The 24,691-nt window shown below is 39.8% G+C and overlaps 1 protein-coding gene across 2 annotated transcripts; it reads left to right on the top strand.

Moving 5' to 3' along the window:
* Positions 1–468: 468 nt before the first annotated feature.
* On the top strand, positions 469–24,385 carry zc3h15 (zinc finger CCCH-type containing 15). 2 transcript variants are annotated; one of them, XM_085182937.1, is made up of 11 exons: positions 469–669; positions 16,828–16,929; positions 17,099–17,210; positions 17,312–17,464; positions 17,983–18,074; positions 18,422–18,604; positions 20,765–20,845; positions 21,018–21,083; positions 21,181–21,288; positions 23,183–23,318; positions 23,436–24,385. In XM_085182937.1, the coding sequence occupies exons 1-11, from the start codon at positions 652–654 to the stop codon at positions 23,621–23,623; spliced, it is 1,239 nt and encodes a 412-aa protein (XP_085039063.1). In that variant the 5' UTR covers positions 469–651; the 3' UTR covers positions 23,624–24,385. The 2 variants fall into 2 exon arrangements, with proteins under 2 accessions (XP_085039063.1, XP_085039062.1); XM_085182936.1 differs by lacking the exon at positions 469–669 and adding an exon at positions 15,134–15,354.
* Positions 24,386–24,691: the final 306 nt, after the last annotated feature.

The following is a 24,691-nucleotide window of genomic DNA, read 5'->3' as shown; positions in this document are numbered from 1 at the left end:
TGTTGCAAACTCCGGGTCCGATAACAGGCAACCCACAAGCAGTAGATTTGCACGGTGTGAGGTCTCGCAGCAAGCTATCAAATACGGCGCATTTCTCGGCTTTAAAAAAGAACGCTATGCATCGCCAGGTGTTTCATCAGATTTGAGGAGTTACCTCCTTTGACAGTATCAGCTTAAAGCACTTGTTGCAGGCTGCTGAGTTTGCATCTTTTGCTGTGAAGTACAGCCAGACTTTGACCGCTTCGCCTTGGGCGTTTTTAATCTGTAGCTCTGCTCTAAAAGAATGTACGTACTTGGACCCGCCTACTATCCTCGGAAACGTAAAATGATTGGCTAGAATCTAAAGTGTATCATTCCATACCAGTTGGTGGCGGTAATGCACCTTTCAGCTGTTTGCCAACCACCAATACAAATGTAAGGAAGAAGAAAGTATCACAGCTCAGGAAAAAAAGCACCGAAATGTGCGCTGCTTTCCGGTCTGGTTACTACCGTTTATGTCATCATGGCACCGGATACCGGTACTCATCCCTAGTCCTGTTACTAGAGACCTATCTGTTTAGCGTTTTATTAATTTTGCTCTCCAGCTGAAGAAACCGTTGATTTCCTCAACTTTTTCTCTCTTTTTGGATTATAGTCATTTGCTCTTCATGAATGCACCTGGCACAGCAGGTAAAGATAGTAATACTGTTTACCATTGTGTTTTATGCTTTAATAGTCCATAGAAATGATCGAAATTGCCGTTTCCTGTATGCTGCTGATAAGTGTCGTCTCTGTGTCCACAGATTTTGTTATTGGTTATTTCTAAATAAAAAATATCTGCTTGGGCTTGCACACACTTATCTGTGTACGCACGTCTAAAACCCATAATCAATACGGCCTTTGCTTTCTCAATATTATACAAATGTTTGCCCTTGGAGCCAGAAGAGAACGGGTCAAAATAAGCTTTTAAATATGCTGCCCATTTTTCCTGGAAAAATCGAAAGAAGGCGCTAAATTTGTGAGAACTGGTTATCGTGGGGGAGTTTAAGTCAATTCCAAAGAATTAAGAAAAAAGTTGCTGTTGAAGCTGTGCTTCTTCTCAAAATGTTGTTGCATATATCTAGATGTGATGTTCACTCCCTTGCATTGTGTGTCAGTTGTGTTTATTAATGCTGTTAAAGCCTCTACCGACTCCTTGTGCAGGTCTCTCTTGAACAACAGATTTATAATGCTTGTGGTCTTAATATATACAAATGTATCCATCTATGGCCTTCATGGCAGTGAGCCACAGTCCCACTTTCCAGTATTTTATATTGCTGGTTTATAGTATGAGGTCTCAAACTCAGTTACTCAGAGGCCAACTTTGAAAACGACAGTCACATCATGGTAGGCATGTATCTTTTTTTTGGCATGTTTTCATTTAATATAAATGGATATCTCACATAGTCTGCTCATGTACAATTTTGCCCACATAAAACCCTCAACCAGTCAACAAAAACACGCTTACATTATTATCGGATAAGCTGTCAATCTGTATTATACCTAATTAGATTTTGCTCTACTCTGACCTACCCAGAATCTTAAAAAGCTGCTTGTGATTTAATGCATTAGTGGTCCACTTTAGATCAATAAAATAAAAGTAAAACACAGACCACTTTTTTTTATAACACACAAGCACGTTTATGTATAAAAAACTGGAATGCATGACTGATGTGGGCATTTCTACATGTGAAATATCTGAGTAAACACTGACAGCATTGATCATGATGGATTTATTTATTGCAAGTGAAGTTGTGGTGGGTTTTGTGTGTGTATGTGTGTGTGTTCAAACATGGTGTGCACTTAAATTATGTGGAATTATGTGGATTGGTGCTCTTTTCACTTTGGCTGCTCATTAATTACTGTAATCATCAGGTACTTTTTAGGGATGATTTAAACTCCTGTTCATAACTTTTTAAGTTGTTTTTTGGGGGAAGTAGCATAATAACAAGGCCCCAGGTTTAAAGGATATGGTTCTAATTGAAAATGAAATTGAATGAGATTATTAAAATTCAATTCAGTTCAATTTTGTTGATATCGTAACAATTTACAAGCATCTCGAGGTGCTTTATATTGTAAAATAGAGACCCTATAATATTAGAATTTTTAAAAAATTCTGATTTTTATTCTTTTTTTCCAGGATAATCAATACTTTTAATTCATGAAAATGTGAATTATATGGACGAGGTGGACTACATGCATTTTGTATGGCTGATTTGATCTTTTAATTTGCACTAAATGTTTTCTAAATAAGTCAGTGTATATACAAAACTAATCCCTGTGATCTAAAAGTTCAGGCTTCATACTGCTCGAAATGCTTTGTTTCAGGGAGGTTTTCCTCCTATTCCAGGGTCTATATGATGTTAGTCAGAGGGAATATCCCTACTACGCTTCTCAGGCACACAACCTTGCCTGTGAGCAAAGAAGCCCCACGCAATCTATTGTCCAGCCAATCAGAAGAGCTGCCCTGAGGACCAGTAAAATATTAATAAGGATTATTTGGATGCAAAGACACTCTAAAAACTTCAAGAATAAAAATATTAAGGCTAATAATAAAACAGGACTACGCAGCGTGTCCACATTTAAAGAGGCAACATCTCAAATCACCTTCACTTTCACTGCGTGTGTTTGAATTCGCAAGTATTCAGACTAGATTAATTGTTTTTAATAAAACAGGAAGTGAGAACAGAGACACATGAATAAACTTGAGGATAGACCAGTAAACAAATAAGTAAGTAACATAAACTCAAATATTAAGGCTAAATTATAATAAAACTAAAGCTTCCAAACATGCTGAAGAAAACACGAAGGTCAAAAAGCAAAACTATAACACCAAACAAAGAATTCACCATCAGAGGTTCAAAAGCCCACAGCTGAACCTGGGATCATAACACAAAGATTTAAAACTAATAAATAAGAGAAATAAAGAACAAAAATTGGACATATGAGGGACAATATGGTGCTTTGTAGCTGTAGCTGGTTACTAATGGACATTCCAGGCTCTGATTTTGTTGGTACATGCACCTAAATATGTGAGTCAATTATGTTTTCATTTCCAGTGGTACCCTATTAAATTGCTTGCTCTATTTATCATTCTTATTTCACCAGTCATCGCTACAGGTCTTTGAAGTTCACTGACATGTCACTGTGATGTCCGGTCCCATGTAGCTGTTGGTGTCTTCCTGTTTGAACGCACCTTGATGCTGTGTTCAAACTGACTGCATTAAAAAGGCCCATCCTTTCAGAAAAAGAACACACACACACAGTGTTGGGAAGGTTACTTTTAAAATGTATTCCATTACAGATTACAGAATACATGCCCCAAAATGTATTCTGTAACGTATTCCGTTACGTTACTCAATGAGAGTAACGTATTCTGAATACTTGGATTACTTAATATATTATCATGCTGTTTACAACTACATGAATGTACTATTGCTGTGATTTATTACTGTTACTGAAGGTCCGCGGCTCCGAACCGTAGTAAAGGGACCTCTGGCTAATACGTCGGTTCGTGTCGGGCTCGTAGCCGAAAACTAGCTTTACTTTGTTGTCTGGGTCAACTTTGCTAGCCAGAGACAGAGAGAGGCGTTGAAAGGCTGCTCCAACAGAACTTATTGTTTTTGGAGGAAAACACGAACACGGTGTACAGTCGAGTCTTAATAGCTTACTTACAACTGGGCTCGTCAGGCACTCTTCTTGGCTGCAGTGGTTATTATTATATTTACATGCTTCCAGCTCCCGTTTTTGCTCGATGACAGCTCGTACTTTTCCTTTTTCTCCCTCCCTCGCTCACAGACACATAACGTGTATGGCAGTCCATTCTCCCTGCAGCACGGACTACACTGCCTATGATGCTACATTCTTTAGAGCTATACCTGTAGCATTCTGCCTATTAGCTTAGCACAACAAGAACAAAAAGGCGCTCTCTCACCCAGGAAACGCGCAGAGCGAGAGCGTCACCCTGTAACCATGGCAACCGTAACGCTGCCGCCTGGAACAACAGAACGTAGCTGTCAAACAAAACCCAAACAGTCCTGACCCGCCACAATATGAAACAGGGAAGTACCGCCGTGTAATCCATTTATTTTAACAAAGTAACTGTATTCTAAATACCACCTTTTTAAACGGTAACTGTAACGGAATACAGTTACTCATATTTTGTATTTTAAATACGTAACGGCGGTACATGTATTCCGTTACTCCCCAACACTGCACACACAGGTCAAAGGGAACAAAAGTCAAACTTTATTATTACTGAAAACCCACAGTGTAAGAAAGCAACAGCAAACTAATCTTCCAGTTAAAACAGGAAATGACCAAAAGATAAATAACTGAAACTGTGACAGAAAGACTAATATTAAAGATGATTAACAAAGGTCTGTGCCTGGAATAACACTAGAGGGAAGTAAGGAAAGCCATGATAATCGAGAAATCAACATCATGCAGCAATAGTCCTTCAACCACATATTCCTGACCGACATGACTTTTTTACCAGAAAGTTTATTTTTTATCATTTAAATCATTATTTTAACATTTAAAGATAAAATAACTGCACAACTGATAACTGTCTAGAGCTGCTGTATTTTAGCCTCTGATAAGCCTTCGAATTCACCGATCCGTTAGTCATACTGGACTTTGGTTTTCATATCTCACCTATCTCTGAAATAACACGCTTCCTCAATCAATTTTGGGGTGTCTAACTTTCAAATTTCATTTGAAATCAAAAAATAGTTTGTGGTACTGCTTACATAAGAGCGGTTTGGACATGTGAGGACCTCTAATCTATCCAGCCTTACACTGTGGAAAATTCAGAGCTAGCTTTGATATATGTCCTGTGTGCTGCGGTTAGATGGCTGTTCAGCAGGTTTTTCCCTTTAATTTTCACCTCATCGGGGAGCTTGGACAGAAAACGTCTCTTATCACCTGTTTTAATGCAACATGTGAAGTTAGACTAAAAGAGAAACTTGCCATCCAGCAGCATGAAAGTGGCACGCACGCACACGCACACACCTGAATGCTCACACAGGTACTAACATAACCTCACAAAGAAACAGATACATGCATACCCACATCCATTACACAGAGAGTCAATAAAGAAGCACACACAAGCCAGGGGGGAGGGCTGGGGAGACACAGAACTGAAACACATGCACTCATGCAGTGCACCACTGGGGGTTCGATCGCCTCTCTATGTCAAATCAGTGCATTCCTTATTAAAGGTCCTTTTCTTCTCTCCCCTCTTCTTTTCTCCATCTCCTTTTTTCCTCTCCTTTTCCCTCCTGTCTTTGCATCCTCTTCCTCCCCCCTTCCCTCTCCCTCTTTCCCTTTCCATTCCTCTCTTCCCTCCCTCCCACTCCTCTGTCAGAGAGCAGATCTGCCTGAATAATTTCTTCCCCCTGGACCAGCTCTGCTCTTTAATTCATGAGCCAGAGCGCAAGTGTGTGTGTGTGTATGTGTGTGTATATGTGTGTGTGTATATATATGTGTGTGTGAGAGAGAGAGAGCGAGCGAGAGCGACAGTGTTTCAGTGTATGTGCGATTGTGTCAGAGAATGTGTGTGTTTGTGTGTCAGCAAGTGAGAGAACAAAAAAGAGAGCTAGTGACAGAAAGTGTGACACCGGCTGTGTGTGTGAGCAAGTTTTTCTTTTTTTATTTGAAATTTCACAAAATGTAATTGTGGTGTTTTGTGGTTCCCGTATCATTTGTGTGCATTTGCATGGCGACAGCACGTGCACCGATAGCCATGCATATGTGCATGTGAGTGTGCGTGCGTATGTGTGCAGTGATCTTCTTCAACCGCTGAAAGTCTATTTTTAACTTCAGGATGAAGCTGGCTCAGAGTCATTTAGGACCGACTCCTTTGAATGAATCGCTTGCTTCCATTCAACATTAAGCTCCTTCCACTTCTTCCCAGATAAATCATTTACTTCTTTGCCACTCTCAGAAATTAATCTTTTAGCTCTTTCCGAACACTTCCAAATTAATTATTTGGTTTATTTCAGTTGTTCTAAATTGAGCCATTTAGCTGATTGCAAATCTTAACTGAAACGCTCAGATCATTAACACGGAGTTCATTTCAACTCTAATCAAAATAGTTGGAGTTGAGCTGCATGCTTCTCAGACGTGACTGGACTCCAGAAGAGCATCGCTCCCTTTATTTATTCCAAGTTTAAACAGTTTATGCTTGTAAATTATCCTCCATGTTGTTTTAATAAAAACAAAAGAATATTAGAACGCAGGCATGCCTGCGAGGCTTGGACAAGCTGTGACTGGCAGCAGGTGAAATGTTCATCTGTATTCTTTTATTGGCAATAACAAGAGTCTCAGTCATGGAACTGAAAGTGATTTACAGGTTTCATTTCAAGCTGCAATAAATTTGTCCTTACTGTCTGAATTTCATCTGTTAATATTTCAGAAACACAGTTTATTAAGTCCTTAACTTGTAACAATTCGCCGAGCGAACGTGACACGACTCCTAACTATAATAGTGCTGAGCTTTACTGCCAGCAATCATCTGCTGGTAGGTGGAAAATATATATATATATATATCTTTTTTTTGCCAAGTGGCAGATATCTAATTTTGGAATGAAAGTCTTCATTTTTTATTTGAAGTCTAATTATCTCTGGGAGTTTGTAATCTCTGAACATTCTGCTATAATAATCTGAGTTTTTATTGTGTGACTTCTCTTGATTTTTCATATTCTTTACTAAACAGTTGCTGAGTTTTGATATGAAAGCATTAACTTTATAGAAAGACATTTTATTATCTGTTAAATGGGTTTAATCTTTGAGATGATGTACAGTATTGAGTGGTGACTGATTAAAATTAATCCCACATTATCAGTGTTGGGGAGTAACGGAATACATGTACCGCCGTTACGTATTTAAAATACAAAATATGAGTAACTGTATTCCGTTACAGTTACCGTTTAAAAAGGTGGTATTTAGAATACAGTTACTTTGTTGAAATAAATGGATTACACGGTGGTACTTCCCTGTTTCATATTGTCGCGGGTCAGGACTGTTTGGGTTTTGTTTGACAGCTACGTTCTGTAGTTCCAGGCGGCAGCGTTACGGTTGCCATGGTTACAGGGTGACGCTCTCGCTCTGCGTGTTTCCTGGGTGAGAGAGCGCCTGTTGTTGTTGTTGTGCTAAGCTAATAGGCAGAATGCTACAGGTATAGTTCTAAAGAATGTAGCATCATGGGCAGTGTAGTCCGTGCTGCAGGGAGAATGGACTGCCATACTCGTTATGTGTCTGTGAGCGAGGGAGGGAGAAAAAGGAAAAGTACGAGCTGTCATCGAGCAAAAACGGGAGCTGGAAGCATGTAAATATAATAATAACCACTGCAGCCAAGAAGAGTGCCTGACGAGCCCAGCTGTAAGTAAGCTATTAAGACTCGACTGTACACCGTGTTCGTGTTTTCCTCCAAAAACAATAAGTTCTGTTGGAGCAGCCTTTCAACGCCTCTCTCTGTCTCTGCTAGCAAAGTTGACCCAGACAACAAAGTAAAGCTAGTTTTCGGCTACGAGCCGACACAGAACCCACCGTATTAGCCAGAGGTCCCTTTACTACGGTTCGGAGCCGCGGACCTTCAGTAACAGTAATAAATCACACAGCAATAGTACATTCATGTAGTTGTAAACAGCATGATAATATATTAAGTAATCCAAAGTATTCAGAATACGTTACTCTCATTGAGTAACGTAACGGAATACGTTACAGAATACATTTTGGGGCATGTATTCTGTATTCTGTAATGGAATACATTTTAAAAGTAACCTTCCCAACACTGTTCATTATCCATTCACATGTGTGAAACATTTTGTAGCATCTTTACACCCTGTTCATTTTCAGTGCATGTCAGTGTTTTTTTTATTATTTAATCCCCATAAGGTGAATTGCGTCCAACAGAGTTTGCCCTGTTGTGGGTGTTAAATTTCCATTTCTTCCAAGTCATATCTCACCCCCGTTTTGGCTAAACATTTGGTGGGAGATGAGAAAAAGGGCTAATATCTGCGCTCGTATTATTTTTAAAAATGAAATTATTTAAATTTCACATGAAACTGTCTTTTTTTAAGGGATTAACAAATTGCTTAACATAGATCTTTCCTGCAGTGATGGAACCAAATGCAGTCTTGAAAGCGAGTCCAAATAAGTCTTGCAGGTGCCCTAAGTTTTGATGGTTATGTATGAACTTCCTGCACAGAGGCAGTGCTGAAACAAACCTTGTTACTACACCCTCTGAAGCATTATTATTATGTCATCATTCTAATAATGTGTGTAATGTGTGACCAGTAAGTGGTAATGTTATCCAGAAGGATTTAAACCTCAAATGCAGAACACTGAAAAAGGTCAGTAGTTTTAATGAGCAGTTCTCTGAGCAACAACAGCGGGGAATACTTGCAGGTAAACAGTGAAACAAATTAGGTAAGTAATCTTTCTGGTAAGCTGATCATTCACAAGCTGCAGGGGACTTGGACAAGTTTCTAAATAAGCAGGTAAGTATACTTTAGGCAGGGGGCAAACACTGTTACTGCAGTTTTCCTCTCTTTCCTCAGGCTAAGGTTTCCAATATTTGAGTCCTCAGAGTAGAGATGTTACAGCAGCAAGGGCAGTGAGTGCGGGTGAGGCACTCTCTCCAGGTGGGCAGGCAAGTACAAGGTCCATGAGGATACAAACAAGCAGGTAAGCGCCATGCTAACGTGTGCATAGGTTAAAAATCTGGCAACAGGTGGTGGTGGAAGCCAGCTTTAAACACTGGTGCGCCCGCCCTGGGTTTCCTGACACCATGCTCAGCACTGAAACAGACTGTAACGCACAACATTGCCTCCAGTCACATGGATAGGAGAGAGAAAGAGAAACAGACAGGCGCCACACCTGGAAGACTCTGACAGTAAGACTGTATGTGTCCCTATTTTAATTGAGGCTAATGTAGCATTTACATAAAGACTTACAAAGACATCAAATTAAGTTTGAGGATAAAGTTTAAACTTCTAAAGTTAAACTTTTTCTTGAGCTATTTCTCAGGTGGTGGAGTTCAAGCTCAGCTCCAAAACCTAAACACTATCATTTTCATTTTGTGAGCACTTTAAAAGACTTCTTATCTGATTTTTTTTTTCTGTTTTTTCCTGATAATGTGCTACGGTTTAAAGCCGTGAACACTACTCTGTCTAATCCTTTGACTTTCCCCACCAATGTTCTCACTCATTCATTCATGTTTCCAGTTATCAGGCAGTAAACCCTCCACCTTCCAATCTTCCCTGAAACGACTGAGTGCGGTTCAATTCAATATTTATTGTCCCCTGAGATGAATATGGCTTGCAGATGGAGTTAACAATAAAATAATGAAATAGGAATACGCTATAAAAAGGCACAAAAGGAATGCAATAAAATGTAGGAATGAGTAAAATCACAAAAACAACCAACAGTTTTATGCCACACAGGCAAGCATGAGATGATAAAACCCTGCAGGGAGTCAATAGCCGAAACGCTGAAAACCTAAAATCGGTTATCAGTGCTGCTGGTGCTTCTGCTAAAATGAATAGGTGGTAGCACTTATGACTGACAGTAATAGGTTTACAAACAACTTTATCCAATTGTGAGAAGAAGCCTGAGTATTTTTCCTGCAGTGAGTGAATAATGGGACAGCTAGTTAGAGAAAAATCCTGCTGAAAATAGTTTAACATGTTTTAAAAATAGCTACTGGTAAATATCTCAAATGTTTCGAGCCCATCTTCTTGTTTGGTGTTCTGCTTTTCCAGATATTTCCAGTGTAGCTACACTGATATTGAAACTTAAAAGCACTACAATTGCAGTCCCACATTCTTCAGTTATCTGAAACATCAACAGTAAGCTAAACATCCTGTTTTGGTGTCAGTCCCTTGGGATTAGCGAGCAAAGCGCTCCTTTCTAGACTCTTCATTTTGCACCGACTTTCAACTCTCACACGGCGAGACAGAAATCCACCACGAGAGCAGGAATACACAGCAATCTCTCCACCGACAGTAGCCTCAAGGGACCTGAGTACAATGCATGCAGCAGACGAGTTGTGTTATCAGTAAAAGGATACGATTCTCCCCTTTTCCCAGATAAAAAAAAAAAAGCACCGTCTCTCGCTATCACTCTTGCTACTGCTATTGGTTATTACCTGAACACAGAGCATAAAGCTAAATACAACAAGTTCACATCTGTTCTCTTGGGACTGTCAGAAGTGTAAGAAACCATCTTCTGAAGTAAATGTAGACAAGGCAGGTTGAGGGGAATGTGCGTTACACCAAAAAGGAAAAAAAGAGAGGAACTTTAGCACTGAATAAGTCCTGGGTTGCGGGGAGCACCGCGGGATGATGGGATCTCAGCAGTGTGCAGAGAAAAAAGCCCTGAGGTGATGGGTGGTCAAGGTCTTTATGCAGCAGAACACTTTTCCCCAATCTACAGTGGAGATACATGTTTTTGCTTTTGGAGCAGGAGGTTGCCTGGGTGGGCCTGGCTGGAGATTATCGTTCCTGCCCCTTTCTTCGCCCCTGGTGTCGTGCAACACCTTGATGGGGAGCAGCTGACAGCCGATGACCTGCTCAGCAAGTTAGCGGTACAGACAAGGTGCTGCAGTTTGTCCTTGGAAGCAGGAGGAGGCTGAGGCAGACTGAATACCAGGATGCTTTTGATTATTGCCTCAGAAAAATGAGCCGGTTACAGGTTGCGCAGTGTCAAGTTTTCTCGGCTACCATGGGAAGAAGATCGACTGTTGTGCTTTCTTAATTAGGCCGGAGATGTTTTCTTTCCATCTGCAGGCCTCTCTGGATTCAAGTGCATTCGAGTGTGTGCTTCAGCGTGTGTGTGTGTGTGTGTGCGTGTGTGTGCGTGACATGATGCCCTCTGCAGAAAGGATCGATGTTTGTATGAATATGAAGAGGGAGGTTATAGGGAAAATGCTCTTCTAGCAGATATAGTGATTTATTATACTCCACTCAGAGAGACAAAGACGTTCAGAGAAAGAGAAAAAGGAGGAGCAAGAGAAAGAAACACACAGGGAAAGTTTGCTTGAGGCAATATTACCAACCCCTGTTGTCTTAAAATCTAGCCTTCAGCCATGCAGTCAGCGGTAGTGTCAATATAGGTTATTGTATGCACACACTCGCGCACACATATTTGCAAGGTGGAAAAGAGTCGTGCATGATAAGTGTGTTAGAAATAAAAAAGTCTCCGCATTGGATAGAATAAAATAAAGTTGCAGCAGAGCAAGCAGAGAGAAATGTCTGGTAACACATGGCTTGATAACACATTTTCAGCCAAGGATGCTGTTACTAGAGTTAATTCATTGTCTCACTCTGGGACTCATTAAAGTGCACAACTAGTACTGCCATTATAAGAGCACCCAAACTGAGTAAATGTTGTCCCTTACCCTTGAAAACCAGGACTCATTAAAAGACATGAGCGCAAATGAGAGCCCAAAAGGAGCAGGCGTGTGTGACCCATTTTGGCTCTTGTCTGTGCCTCGGTTTCTTGTGCGTCACATACACACATTTGCACACACAGTGAAGTGGCCGATGAACCGAGGCACAATGTGAACGAAGGCCACACATTTCAAATGTGCCAAACCAAATCACATTAGTAACTTAAGTGAAATCTAATTAAATCAAGTTGAATCAGCAGCTGAAGCGGTAAAACCCCTGCTGGTTAGTTCTCCACCTCGCAGCGATGACACGTCTCGTGCTTCCGGTTACAAAGGGGGGTTTTCTTTCTTTTCTTCTTCAAACGCACCCAACTGTAGCTTTGTTCCTGCTCTTTCTCTTCTTTTTGTGCTTCCTATAATTTTCCTCACAGCAAACCACAGAGGGTTTGCAGATAGGGGCTGATCCATTACTCAGCCAGTAAAAGTCATACCAAAGTTGAAATTAATTGACTAGTGGTCTAATCAAACGGTGAAAAAAAAAAGAGTAAAAAGCTAATAAAACAGTCTTATTTTCAGTGGCCAGATGGTGGCTCTCTAATAACCTTTTTTATCTACCGCCTATGATAGAAACACACATCTCCTTTCTGCTGATTTCTCAGTACCTGTGTAATCAAATGCTCCAAAGTCATTCAACCAAACTCCAATTTAGGCATGTGGTCCTTCTCAAGTCTCATGAGTTGAGCCACTTCTTGATCTTTTGGTTGCTGTTTGAGGCTGCGACATTAATCTGTCAAAAGAAACTGTAAAGTAAGTACTCTCTCATAGTGGCTTCATTATATCACCTCACCTTGCAGGCAGCATTTCAAATAATTTTGAAGATGTTTTTGTAATAACTAAATATTTGTAACACTGCAGATCTGTTTTCCTCATTATTCAGTTAGTTTTCCAAAACACAGAAAGTTCGTGCTCTCATATAATTCTGGGCTCTCTAACAATATATGTCTGAATTTTGTTTACACTTGACCATTAAATGAGTGAGGTCCTCTTTTCTTAATGTACAACTTCTTGAAGCGTCTTGCTTCAGCTGACATATATTGCAATACTGACACCAGATGGTTAAATCTTATAACTGCAATCAAATGACTTCAAACCCGGTATCATAGTCTGCAGTATATGCACACTGAAACTTGTGAGCAATGTTCCCTCTAATTTTTCACGTGTCTGAGCGAACACACAAACTCCCTGAGCGGTCCCTTGGACCACTGTGAGCAACATCAGACGTGTGCACTGTGGTCACGCCAGCATCGAATCCATCCAAGTTACATGGTTTATTAAAATAATCAAATTACCGCATTTACATTTATGTAAGACTACTTTTAATTAACTGCTTTAGCCCACTTACAATGAATTTTTTTTTTTTTTTTAAATCTAGTCATTGACCTGTGTAGTATGTTAACACCATTGGAAGTAAAAATAACGTGAACTCCAATTTTGAAAACACAACTTTTTAAAAATTTTTTAATAAAGCTCTGATTTGGATTATGAGTCTGTGGTCTGGGAGAGAGTCCTGTAACTCTCTGTCTGCAAAATAGCGTATATAATGACCAATGCTGGGCAGTTAATTATATAGTTACTTCTTGGCAAACAACAACGTTTTTTGCAGCTATTTTTTTTTAATTCAGCCAAGGCGTTTTTAAATAAACATTTCAAACTATTTACAGAACAATCAGCTGTTCTGCATCAAATTTGATGCCACACAAATTATTTGTGCCACTCTGCGTCACTCCTAAAACTTCCCCCCGTTTCTTAACAACTAGATGCCACGTTGCCATATCATTTTTTGATTGGTCGACATGGTACTTTTTTGGACGAATAGGAAAGGGAGAGGGGGGTGGAGTTTGTTTTTGCTCACAGGCTTTCAAGCCTTTTTTCTTATAAAACGCCGTTTTTACCGTTTCTTCCCGCAGTAAATAAACAACGATAGTATTCAGCAAGGAAACCAAACATTGCAGATATTTTTTTATCATAACTCTGGTTTTACGTGGCCTATCAACACAATTTAAAAACTGGTATAAAGTCCACAATTTTTCCGTCAATTGTTCCGTCTGTCCTGCTGACATCTCCAATGGTTGGACATCTCCAACACGTTGTCATTAACGTGGCTTCGCTCCATATCAGCCACGCCGCTTTGCTAGCTAAAACACCGGTGTCGGCACATAAAGACGCTGTCATAGCCTGTCAACCACGTTGATTAGCTGCGTATATACGAATGTGAATCGCATTATTGGCTGGACTATGGGATAAGGTGGCATCGTTCTAATCCCATAGGGGAGCAGCCAGTCACTTACTGGCTAACACTGCAAAAAAGAATAGTTAAAGTATTAATTTTAATTTCAATTCAGGTTAGATTTTTTGTGTGTGTGTGCAAAGCAGATTTTCTGTGCGCAAAGACCGTGCCAGTAGTGCGCAATTGCGGAATTTCATTCCTCTTCTCTCCAAAGCATACCTCTCCCTCTCCAGACTCTCTTCAACCTTCTACCTGTCCATCATCACTGCAAACAAGAATGGGCTCAGAGCTGATCCCTAAATTAATCCTACCCGCACCTTAAACACATCTTACCGTCTCACCATGTCTTCATACATGTCCTGTAGTGATGGGTCGTTCGCGAACGAAATGGCTCTTAGAGCCTTAATATTTGAATTTATATTTAATTGTGTTGTGGTTTGCAGTGTTTTGTGTTGTTTCACGTTAAATTTGTTTAAAAGGAAAAAGCTGAAAATTTAAATAGTTAAAAATTTAAAATGTAAATAGTTGTTTTTTGTATTATATGATTTATTTATTATATTTTATGTGGAGTGAATAAATAAAGTATATTTATGGTGGCCCTTAGAGACAAAGCACGTACAAACTCCAAAACACGTACAAACTCCTAAGCATGTACAAACTCCAAAACGCGTAAAAACTCAGAAGCACGTACAAACTCAGAATCACGTACAAAAGACAACAGAAGTGCTCCAGGATGCTAGGGCGCAGTGTTGAGCTTTTGTTTCCTAGTGGCTACACAAGCCAGGAAGTATCAACAACCGGATTTGGTGTGTGGTAGTAACAGGTAAATGAACTTTTTTTTTTTAATTATTTGAATAAATATGAGTGCTTGTCTATAAATACACAAACAATACACACATGCTTTCAATTGTGTAATTTAAGTGATCTAGGTAGCTCTGTTTTGGAAGTTCATTAAACGCTAGAAATGTGTTTTGGAGTTTGTACGTGCTTTTTGGAGTTTGTATATGCTTTAGAGTTTGTACGTGCTTTGTCTCTCGGGGCCATATATAAACATATATAATAAAACCACTTTTTTTAACATTAGTAATTCCTTTTCTGCATAATTTTATATTATTGTTAATGATTAAATAATTAAAGCAACAAAACAACCTGAAGAGCCGGCTCTTTTTAGTGAGCCGAGCCGAAAGAGCCGGATCTCTAAAAAGAGCCGGAAATCCCATCACTAATGTCCTGCACCACCACCGTAATTATCTTAAGAAGAAGAAGAGGAAGAAGAGCCTTATGTTCGACACCCCTGAACTAGACGTGTTTTGCAATTTCCTTAGGGATTACATAATTTCCTTAGGCATTGATAAAGTATTCTGAGTCTGATTTTTCTACAGACTACAGTACCCATCCTGCCTCTCGGGGTGCGTGTTGACGTCACAGAACATCAACAACTCACATGTGGCCTAGAAGGCGCTGTTGCGGTGCTAGCAACAACCGGGTAATGTGGAGCTGACTTCCCTGCAAAATCACCATATTAATAAAGATATTGAACAGCTTCACGCATTTTGTTCAGAGCTATACCTGAGCCGGCATGCCTCCGAAGAAACCCGCCCCGCCCGGGGGAAATAAAAAAACTCAGGAGAAGAAAAAGGAAAAGATTATTGAGGTAAAAGTTACACGAGTTAGCGTGTCGTTGACTAACCCTAGCTGATAAGCTAGCATACGGCTAACCGCGGCTATCGCAAGTGCTGACAGGTGAATCGTAAAGTTGTTCTGGCCTCTGGGCAGTTGACAGTGCTTTCTAATTGTTCGGTCCATATTTCCAAGTAGTTAGTAGTATTCTACTAAAGGCTCCTTCGGTTATAGTTAAACCTAAAGCTAGCTGACTGTCTCGACGAAGGCATGCAGCTAACCGATAAAGCTAAGCTGCTATCAGGGCCGTCCCGCCGCATGAGCAAGTGCCTACAGTTATTGCTTTAAGGTTAATATCCCCTGTTGAAGACGCATGTAAGAATTACAGACATTATGGTAAAGCTTATGTAGTGTTTTATGAGGTTGTATTTATGGTTTTAAACACAAACGGGCACGAAGGCGCAGAGTGAAAGGCCTGTTTTCTGACCGGCCTCAGGGCTGCTTTCAGTCTGTTTCAGTGATGTAAACCGGCTAGAAATGAGTAACTTCAAGCTCAATTTGTGTGTATTTAGTTTTTTCCTGAAACAACACTTAATGTTATCAGCGTCTTCCGGACGCTTACATGTTTTCTGTTGTGGTTAAGTTTAGCAGCGGGAATTTCAAGTAAATTTTGAAAGGGGCGCAGATTGTGCTCGAAGTTTTTAACATGCAACTTCATAATTCAGTTTCCTTAACACCAGACAAGCAACTCTTGCTTTCAGTTGCAAAGTTTTTAATTTTACAACAGAAAATGGTGTTGAGCCAGGCTGTAGGTGTGACTTTTGTTGTTGGTAAAATAACTATTCAAACACATAGATGAGCCACATATTGCACTCTTGGTTCAATACCACCTGTTAAAATCAAAGCCTACTGTTATGGTGGATGGTGAATTGGGCCTATGGGTTTTTAATAAAGAATGAACAACCAAATAAAGATGAAACTTGGGATGAGTGCCGCAGGCAAGGTAGTGCAATTATAAAACATTTAGACACAGAGCGATACAGTGCCGCACAAGGCCAACCATAGCCTTCAGTTCTAATCGCTGTGAAAATTACCCTCAATAATGATGTCTAATTTTTATCATAGCTGTATGTCAGATTTTGAACAAGTGTGTCAGTATTTATTGAATTAGACATGCATTTATGAAATGTTCCTTGTCGATAGGAACTTTTCACAGACTTGGTCTGCTGAGACAAATTTTGGTTTCTCTGAAGTCACTAATCACTGGTCTCATGTTGCTGTTAGTAGAACCAAAGAAAACAGATTCCTCATCCTTATTTTAAAGCATCTATGGAATAAAAGCAAACTTGGAGGTTATGCTTTGCATAATGAGCCTACCAAAGACTGAACCAAGACTACAATCTTGCAGATGTGTCAAGTGGATTTTTGTAGTGATGTATGTGTTTGGAATTGTATTATAAAAGTGACAATTAATAAAGATGTGTTTGGGCTTTTGTGTTTTTTGTAGGATAAGACATTTGGCTTAAAGAACAAAAAAGGGGCCAAGCAGCAGAAGTACATCAAGAATGTTACTCAGCAAGTCAAATATGGACAACAAAGTGCCAGACAGGTTAGCAAACTGTTGCCTTCTGTATCTCTTTCTGCCTTCATCCTTGTGTATCTTCTTAATCCTTAAGCCAAACATTCTTCTCTTACTTTTGCTCCCTGTACTTGCTGTCTTCCTTAAAGCTTTTGTAAGTAAGATAATCTTTAAATGTGGCTGAATTTGTCGTGTTTAGATTGCCCAGGCTGAGGCAGAAAAGACCACCAAGAAGAATGATAAGAAGAAAGAGCTGGATGAACTCAATGAGCTTTTTAAACCTGTAGTTGTTGCTCAGAAAGTCAGCAAAGGTAACACACAGCGTGTGACACACAGGAGATGAATCATTTGATGTGTTAAATTTGATAAGAAAAGATGATTGATCTTTTTTTTATCTCTTTATTTCCTGCAGGTGTTGATCCAAAGTCAGTGCTGTGTGCGTTCTTTAAGCAGGGTCAGTGTACTAAAGGAGACAAGTGCAAGTTCAGCCATGATCTATCCATGGAGAGGAAATGTGAAAAGAGAAGCGTCTATGTGGACGAAAGAGATGAAGACCTGGAGAAAGGTTGGTAGACATCACAGTTAACTTGTACATATTGAAATGGTGTTTATTCTGCGTGATGTCAACATCTGCATCATGATTTCTCTTAGGAAATCTGTTTGTTATCATTTTATATTATTCAGATAAATTAAGAAGACAACCATCTGCTAAAAATGTAAACAGTTTAGTTATGATTACATGGGTCTTAAGCCTACTTTATGGCAGCTTTGTTTAAGCCTCATTCATTACTGATATCTGGACTTAAAATCCAGTGATGAACACTTAATTAAATTAACCAGGCCTTTGCCTTATCTCCTTTATTGACTTTACCTGGACAGTGGTCCATCATGCCTACTATGTTTGTTTGTTTTTCCTTTGAAAATTAACTGAAAGTTCTGCTACGTCTTACTATCTCAGAGCCCCATCCTCGTACAAAAAAGGCCAATGTGAGCTATTTTTATGAGCTACAGGAGAGGGTGTTGGGCATTTTAGTGATTTGAATTCATACCCAATGCTGAAAGATTGTGATGTGCTGCTTTCAGACACTATGGAGAACTGGGATGAGAAGAAACTAGAGGAAGTCGTCAACAAAAAACACGGAGAAGCTGAGAAGAAGAAAGCCAAAACACAAATCGTAAGTCTGTTGTTATGAAAAACAATTGAATGAAGACAAGGAGCTAGATATTTGCTGGTCGTCTGTGTTTTCATCAGGTGGTTTAATGAGAGTGTGGGAAACAGACTTGTTTGTGTGGTAAGATGAAATGCAGGGAGTTCAGGATGTTTGATGGATAAAGAAGAAGCAGAGAAAACCAAATCTAGGGGAAAAAAGTGCTTTTTTCCTCTGTTTGTTCCCAAGAGTCTTTTGGCTCTAAACAAAATCCCTCAAAGACAGTCCAGCTAACAGTTCAGTCAACTAATACCAATAATGATACAAAATTTTGTCTGCTTTACTGTTGCTAACTCACACTTGTTTGTCTGCAGGTGTGTAAGTACTTCTTGGAGGCCATAGAAAACAATAAGTACGGCTGGTTCTGGGTGTGTCCCGCAGGGGGCGACAGTTGTATGTACCGGCATGCTCTGCCTCCCGGTTTTGTACTGAAAAAAGACAAAAAGAAGGAGGAGACGGAGGAAGAGATCTCGTTGGAGGAACTTGTAGAGAGTGAGGTAAGGATAACTACAACAGCGTGCTTTAGGGAACCTTTGAGGTGAGTAACAGCAGCAGAGTTCAACTATTGAATGAGATGGACTGGAAGGTGTAAAAGTGAGGCTGCTGTCTTTGGTATTGCTGATATGCAAACCGTTTTTACCTTAGACAACTTTGCACTTTTCTCCTTTATCTTCAAAAGGCTGGCTCAGCCTGGTGTGGAGGTTCACGTATCAAACCAAACAGAAGCTGTGAAACCTTTACGTGGGTGCTGAATGATTAAATGCCTCAACTAATGCTCCAAGTAGGCAGGTCAATAGGAGAGCGGTAGTCCCAGGGTCCACTGGTCAGTTGTTGCTCGATATGGTCCCATTAGACCAAATTGTCATTGGTTATACAATTACTAGTGTTACTTACAATATAAGAAACAAAACGTCTGGGATTGAGCCATTGTATTTTTTGCAGCTAGAGGAACAGACTTGGTATGAAAGCACCACTTTGATCCAGACTGACTGACACCATGTTGAAGAAGTCACTGCATTTTGTTAAAACTTTATAGCAGTTTCTGTTGAAATCATGTTGGACAGCTTAACTATTAAAAAATGCCTGAAACAGAACGCTAAGTTGTCTGTGTTTAGAGCTTCTGCCAACTTTCACGTCTCCAGCTTAAAGCTTTAAGTGTGAATGTTATCACTACTGGTGTTCCTGTAATGGCACACACATCACAACCAATAGCAGCAGCCTCACCTAGTCCAAGCTGAGTGCAAACATGTATCTGAATCAGTTATGATTTCTTAAGAAAAGTACGTTTCAAATAGTTTAGTCCAGACAGACGAGACTACGTATCATTTCAGACATCTTAGACATTTAGTGACAGCAGTGCTAATAAATGTGAGCAAACTATGTGACCTCTGCAGGGTAGTGGAACGATGTTTAAACATGAATACAAAACTGCTTAATATAAATTGGTGTCGCGGTCAGTGCTGCTGTTTTGGATTTTTTTTGAATGTGTTACTTGTTAGGATGTTAGCTAACAACTAGGGCAGGGCGATATGACCAAAAATATTTATCACGATATACATTTGAAAATTTGCGATAACGATGTAACTGACGATATAATTGACACTAGACAAAATACTTTACAACTCCACAACTTTATTAGTGCAAAAAACCCCATCAAGGTATTTTCACTTAAACAAGCAGCTGTTTTTTTTATGTGCATTAAAGTTACATAAAAATGTAACAGTGCAAATTCCTTGCTGACAGTTTAACCAAAAGGCATTTCCAGTGGAAACTGGTCGACATATCCTCAGCATAACCATGTGTAATATCCACAAAACTTAAAAAGAGGTTATACACACACAATACGGTAATATTATGTTGAAGCACAGTACGTATCACTCCGCGAGGTGATACGTACTGTCGGAGCCGTAATGCTCCAACAGTCCATCAAGCGGTGCGGCTTCGTAGCTTAGCAAAGTCGTACTGAAACATCTGACAGATTTTCGAGCGCCGTGTACATAAAATCGTTTCGAGGTCAGTAAACACAACCAGAGTTCATACATAAGGCACACGGGATTATAAGGGGCACTGTCGATTTTCAGAAACATCAAAGGATTGATTTTAAGTGTGCCGTATTTTCCAAACAACACGGTAATAACGACGGCCTGCTAGCATGCTCTACCAAAAATAGTGCTTTGATGTGTATCTGACGGACGAAAGCTAAACCAGTTCCACACCACTGAAGTTGCAGCATTTTAACAAACCAGTTCTGGCTCATCCGTTTCATTTAACGATCCGCTTTCGCTCTTCTCATTCTGCGTCACCGCCATGTGCGTATGTAAACATAGGCAGTGCGCATGCGCGTTTTACCCATATTCTATCGCGATATTTCATTTTCCTATCGTTGCCCAAAATTACACCGGTATTACCGTGAACAGTATGATATAGCCCAGCCCTACTAACAACTCAACATATGTAATTATGAAAGTAAACTATTTCTACTCAGTATTGAAAAACAGCAAAACTTGCTGTTAAGAGAAGACATAAGCTAAGACTGAGATATTATAATTGAATGCTAAGAAATGTCTCTGTCTTCAGATGTTGTGGCCTCATGCTGTTACCTCAAATTAATTAATTTAAGTGCGGAAACTGAGATTTCTTTCTTTGTCTCTCTCCAGCGTGCAGCTCTGGGTGCAAATGTCACTCGGATAACTCTGGAGACTTTCCTGGCTTGGAAGAAAAGGAAAAGGCAGGAGAAGGTTGGACACATTCAAACATTGTAGTAGCATCAGGTTGTCAGGGCCAAGTCCCCACTTTTTCCCTGATATTATTAAAGACTTGATGGCTCGGGGGGGGTTTTCAATGACTGAAATCATTAAAGCTTTGTCAAATATTTTTGTCATGATATACTTGATGCTTTTGTTTTATCAGGTGGACAAAGCAAGGGAGGAACTGGAGAAGAAGAAGGCTGATTTTAAGGCCGGCAAATCTCTGGTGGTGAGTGCAGCTGTTGTGAAATTTCACCTTGGCAGCGGTGGCGAAGCAAAAATGTCTAAACGCAATTTGTATCATTATCTGTATTAATTATCTGCAGGTGAGCGGCCGTGAGGTGTTCGAATTCCGCCCAGAGCTGGTTGATGACGACGACGATGAAGCTGACGACACTAGATACGCCGACGAAGAAGAAGAGGAGGAGGAAGAGGTAATTATGAAATTTCCAGCAATTGCATAATGCAATAAACTCACAGATTTGGTTGGAGGCAGTTTGAAAGAAGCTCTGTGTTTTAGAATAGACAAAAACCTCCCACGGTCTTGTTTTTCTGTAGTCTGTGAGTTTATATTGATTTCAGCTCTGTGGCTCACACTTGAAATGAGATGTCCCCGCACAATAACCTGTGTTTGGTGTCTAATATAGTTTGCGTCGTTGGTATGAAATATAAATGTTTTGATGTTGGTGTTCCCACTTCAAGCGATTTATTTTAGTTCCTCTGTGAGGTCGGTGTAGTCGGGCAGATATGTTAAGGTACTGATTTATACTGGAGAACAAGCATTCAAATATGAAGCCAGTATCTCAGTATTTTATAGCTGGTGAAAAAAGACTTATAGGGGAATAAATATTAATATTACTGATAGTGTTAATGATAGTTGAACCTTCTTACCAGTGATTGGTTGAGCCATGCACATCTGTGCCACATATCGAGACAATGTCAGTGTTTTTAGTTAAATCCACACATGCAGGTCTCCCAAAATTCCCTTTTTGACAGTTGTTATTGTTGCCTTTCCAATGTAGCCACAATGGTTTATGCTTCCTAGCTAGACTAGTATTCAGATATTTTCTAATTTTATGGAAAAGGAAAAATTTATACATCAAAGATAAGAATTTTAATCTAACTTTTTTTTCTTGCAATTTTCAAAGTTTTTCGAAATTCACATTTCCAGTAGGGGTGGGTTTTTATAATCAATTTATCGATTAAAATCGATTCTGGCTTGGATAACGTAAAATCGATTCATTAAAATCCTGAATCGATTTTTTAATATAAATTTATTTTGCCCGAAATGCCAGAATCTCTGGTGAAATCTCACAAAATTTCAACAACCACCAAACAGCTAAGACAGTAAATGAGAGCAGGAACATGGATTCTGCACAAAGACTTAAACACACAGCGCAACCCGCGGATCAGAATCAGTGAGATGTCGCCTTTCTCACGGTCGGGGCTAAAAGCCGACGCTCGATTCTGATCTGTGGGCGGGTCTGCGCTTTGTGTTCACGCCCTTTATGCGCTGATTCTAAAGCTGTTAGTTTGATCTCTCTCCAATCAATATTGACTGAACCAGCAGCAAAAGAAGATCCAAACTACGCTTCACATAAACATCGTCATGTATTCACTCTGACTTTTACTGTTTTGCTTCGACCACGATGCACAGCTCTCTCTCTCTCTCTCTCTCTCTTTCTCTCTGTACTGTTTTCTGCATTATTCGCTTGCTTGTTACGCACAAGTCTACCGTTGTTTACAGCGCTGTCAGTTTTTCGTTTTATATACTTCCGAAAAGAAAACCTAATTTCTGCCGTTCAATGCTGAACAAATTTAAACTTTTTAAAATTATGCAAAATGCAAAACACTCAGCCGTGTCTCTGATAAAACCGCTGTAACTTCAGAGGTAATGTTCATATGTTGATTAATGGTTTTCTTTCGTTTTTGATGTACTGCAGAATATTTTTATAAAATCCCAGGCCAGGAAAATCACCTTCATGTTTTTCTGTGTTTTATCCTCACCTACTTTGACACAAAGGCATCTGCTGTGATGCTCACACCTTTCATAAAGTCTTGCATGTGTCAGCTTCCTTTTTATAGATAAAAATCTGAATTATAATATTTCTGACTGTCAAAATTTCCCAGATTCAAATCGAAGTGAATCGAATCGAATTAAATCGAATCGTGGATCGAATCGATTCGGGACCTTGTGAATCGGAATTGAATCGATTCTAGAAATCAGTGACGATACCCAGCCCTAATTTCCAGCCCTTCCACGTTTTTTCTTTATTTTCTAACTTAATGTTTCTCTTGTTTTCTTTTCTTTCTTCTTTTAAATTTCAGATTGATACTACAGACGTCCAGGACATAGACTTATCTCGCTTTGTTCCACAAGAGGTCGACAACACAGGTATTACTGTAGCATCCACGGACCGGTTCACCTCTAGGAATAAGACGGAGACGACGGAATCGGACGACGGTGAGAAAAAAAACACACTGGTCAAAATTTATCTTTTTTGTAAGAGAACAAACACATTACTTCTGATGAACAAAGGTCAGTTGTGTGATTAGCATTTTTTTTCCCTCCTTCTTGCAGAAGAGCAGCTGAACGGAGCTTGTGGTGGCGCCGAGGCCAACGGGCTTTCAGAGGAAGAGGGCGGAGGGGAGGACGGAGGAGGGGAGGATGAAGAGGAAGAGGAAGTACCGGTAGATGAAAACCTGTTTACGGGAGAAGATCTGGAGGAGCTCGATGAAGAACTCAACACACTGGCGCTGGAAGACTGATGAGGAGGGAGCAGGAGGTAGAAGTCAGATGGACTAAGTGGCAAAGGGATGGACTGATGGATGCATGGAGCTAAACATCAAAGAGACCAGACGTTTGAATGATTTTAAGTTTCAGAGACTCCAGTAATAAAGCCTGATTATATCTTGACATCACTGCCTGTCTCTGCCCTCTCTGTTTTCACCGTACATCATTCTGTCCTCTGGGTGTCCAAATTTCCACAGCAAGGCCAACTCCACGCATCTCTGCTGAGGAGAACTTGGCTGTGGTTGCGCACTTTTTGCTGCTTGACAAACTTGATGGCTTACACTGACATTTGGTAAATTAGGCTTCAAGTGTTTCTCGACTCTATCAGTAAAATATTGAATATATTGATTTAAGGGAAGTGTATCAGATTTACAATTAAAGAGCTATACCTGTTAGACTGTATTATGAAACCAGACTTCAGTGGCGAAGAAGTTATACAAGTGGAAGGTGAACACAACTCACCTGCTCTCATGCCAAAAAGCTTTAGTTAGGAGATGCACTTTCATCATTCAAGTAGATTGTTTTCCCTTCAACAGATCCATTATTTCATTTAGCTGAGGTCACAGCTCTGCTGAAAAAATCTTATTTTTAGTAATTAGTTTTTTTGAAGGAAAGGTCCAAACTGAGCTTCTTAAATGTCAGCTCCCTGATCTGAGACCAGATTTGTTCCCAGTGCCAGCCTGGTATTGTAAATAATGTTCTCATGAGTTGCCTAAAAATAAAATAAAATTACTGTACATCCAGTGTCCGTCTCTTTTTGGGTGCTGTTCCTTTTCTCTGTTTAACACCCATATTTCACTGATTGTTGTCCCCTCTCCTCCTGTTGTGTACCATAAAATAAAAGCCGTGCATTTTCAGTGATTCAGGGTCAGCTTTACCTTTTTAGACCCTCTCTGGGCAAGGACCGACTGGAATAACACACAACCAGAGCCAATGCTGAGAAGAAAAAAAAAGGATTTGGAGCAACCCGTGGTTTTAAAGTTGATTAGTAGAGTTATACTTTATGTCAAACCCACTCAGTTATTTATAATATCTATATGTTG

The sequence above is a fragment of the Neolamprologus multifasciatus genome, chromosome 13 (genome assembly GCF_963576455.1).
Source record: "Neolamprologus multifasciatus chromosome 13, fNeoMul1.2, whole genome shotgun sequence".
Taxonomy (NCBI): domain Eukaryota; kingdom Metazoa; phylum Chordata; class Actinopteri; order Cichliformes; family Cichlidae; genus Neolamprologus; species Neolamprologus multifasciatus.
Note: the sequence above shows the minus strand (reverse complement) of the source record. Positions and strands in the feature narration are given on the sequence as shown.

Excerpts from the sequence above, each read along its gene's own strand:
- zc3h15 (XM_085182936.1), top strand. The coding sequence starts at position 15,280 with ATGCCTCCGAAGAAACCCGCCCCGCCCGGGGGAAATAAAAAAACTCAG. Across the intron at positions 16,930-17,098 it reads GACAACAAAGTGCCAGACAG|ATTGCCCAGGCTGAGGCAGA; the intron begins GTTAGCAAACTG and ends TGTCGTGTTTAG. Across the intron at positions 21,084-21,180 it reads AGGCCGGCAAATCTCTGGTG|GTGAGCGGCCGTGAGGTGTT; the intron begins GTGAGTGCAGCT and ends AATTATCTGCAG.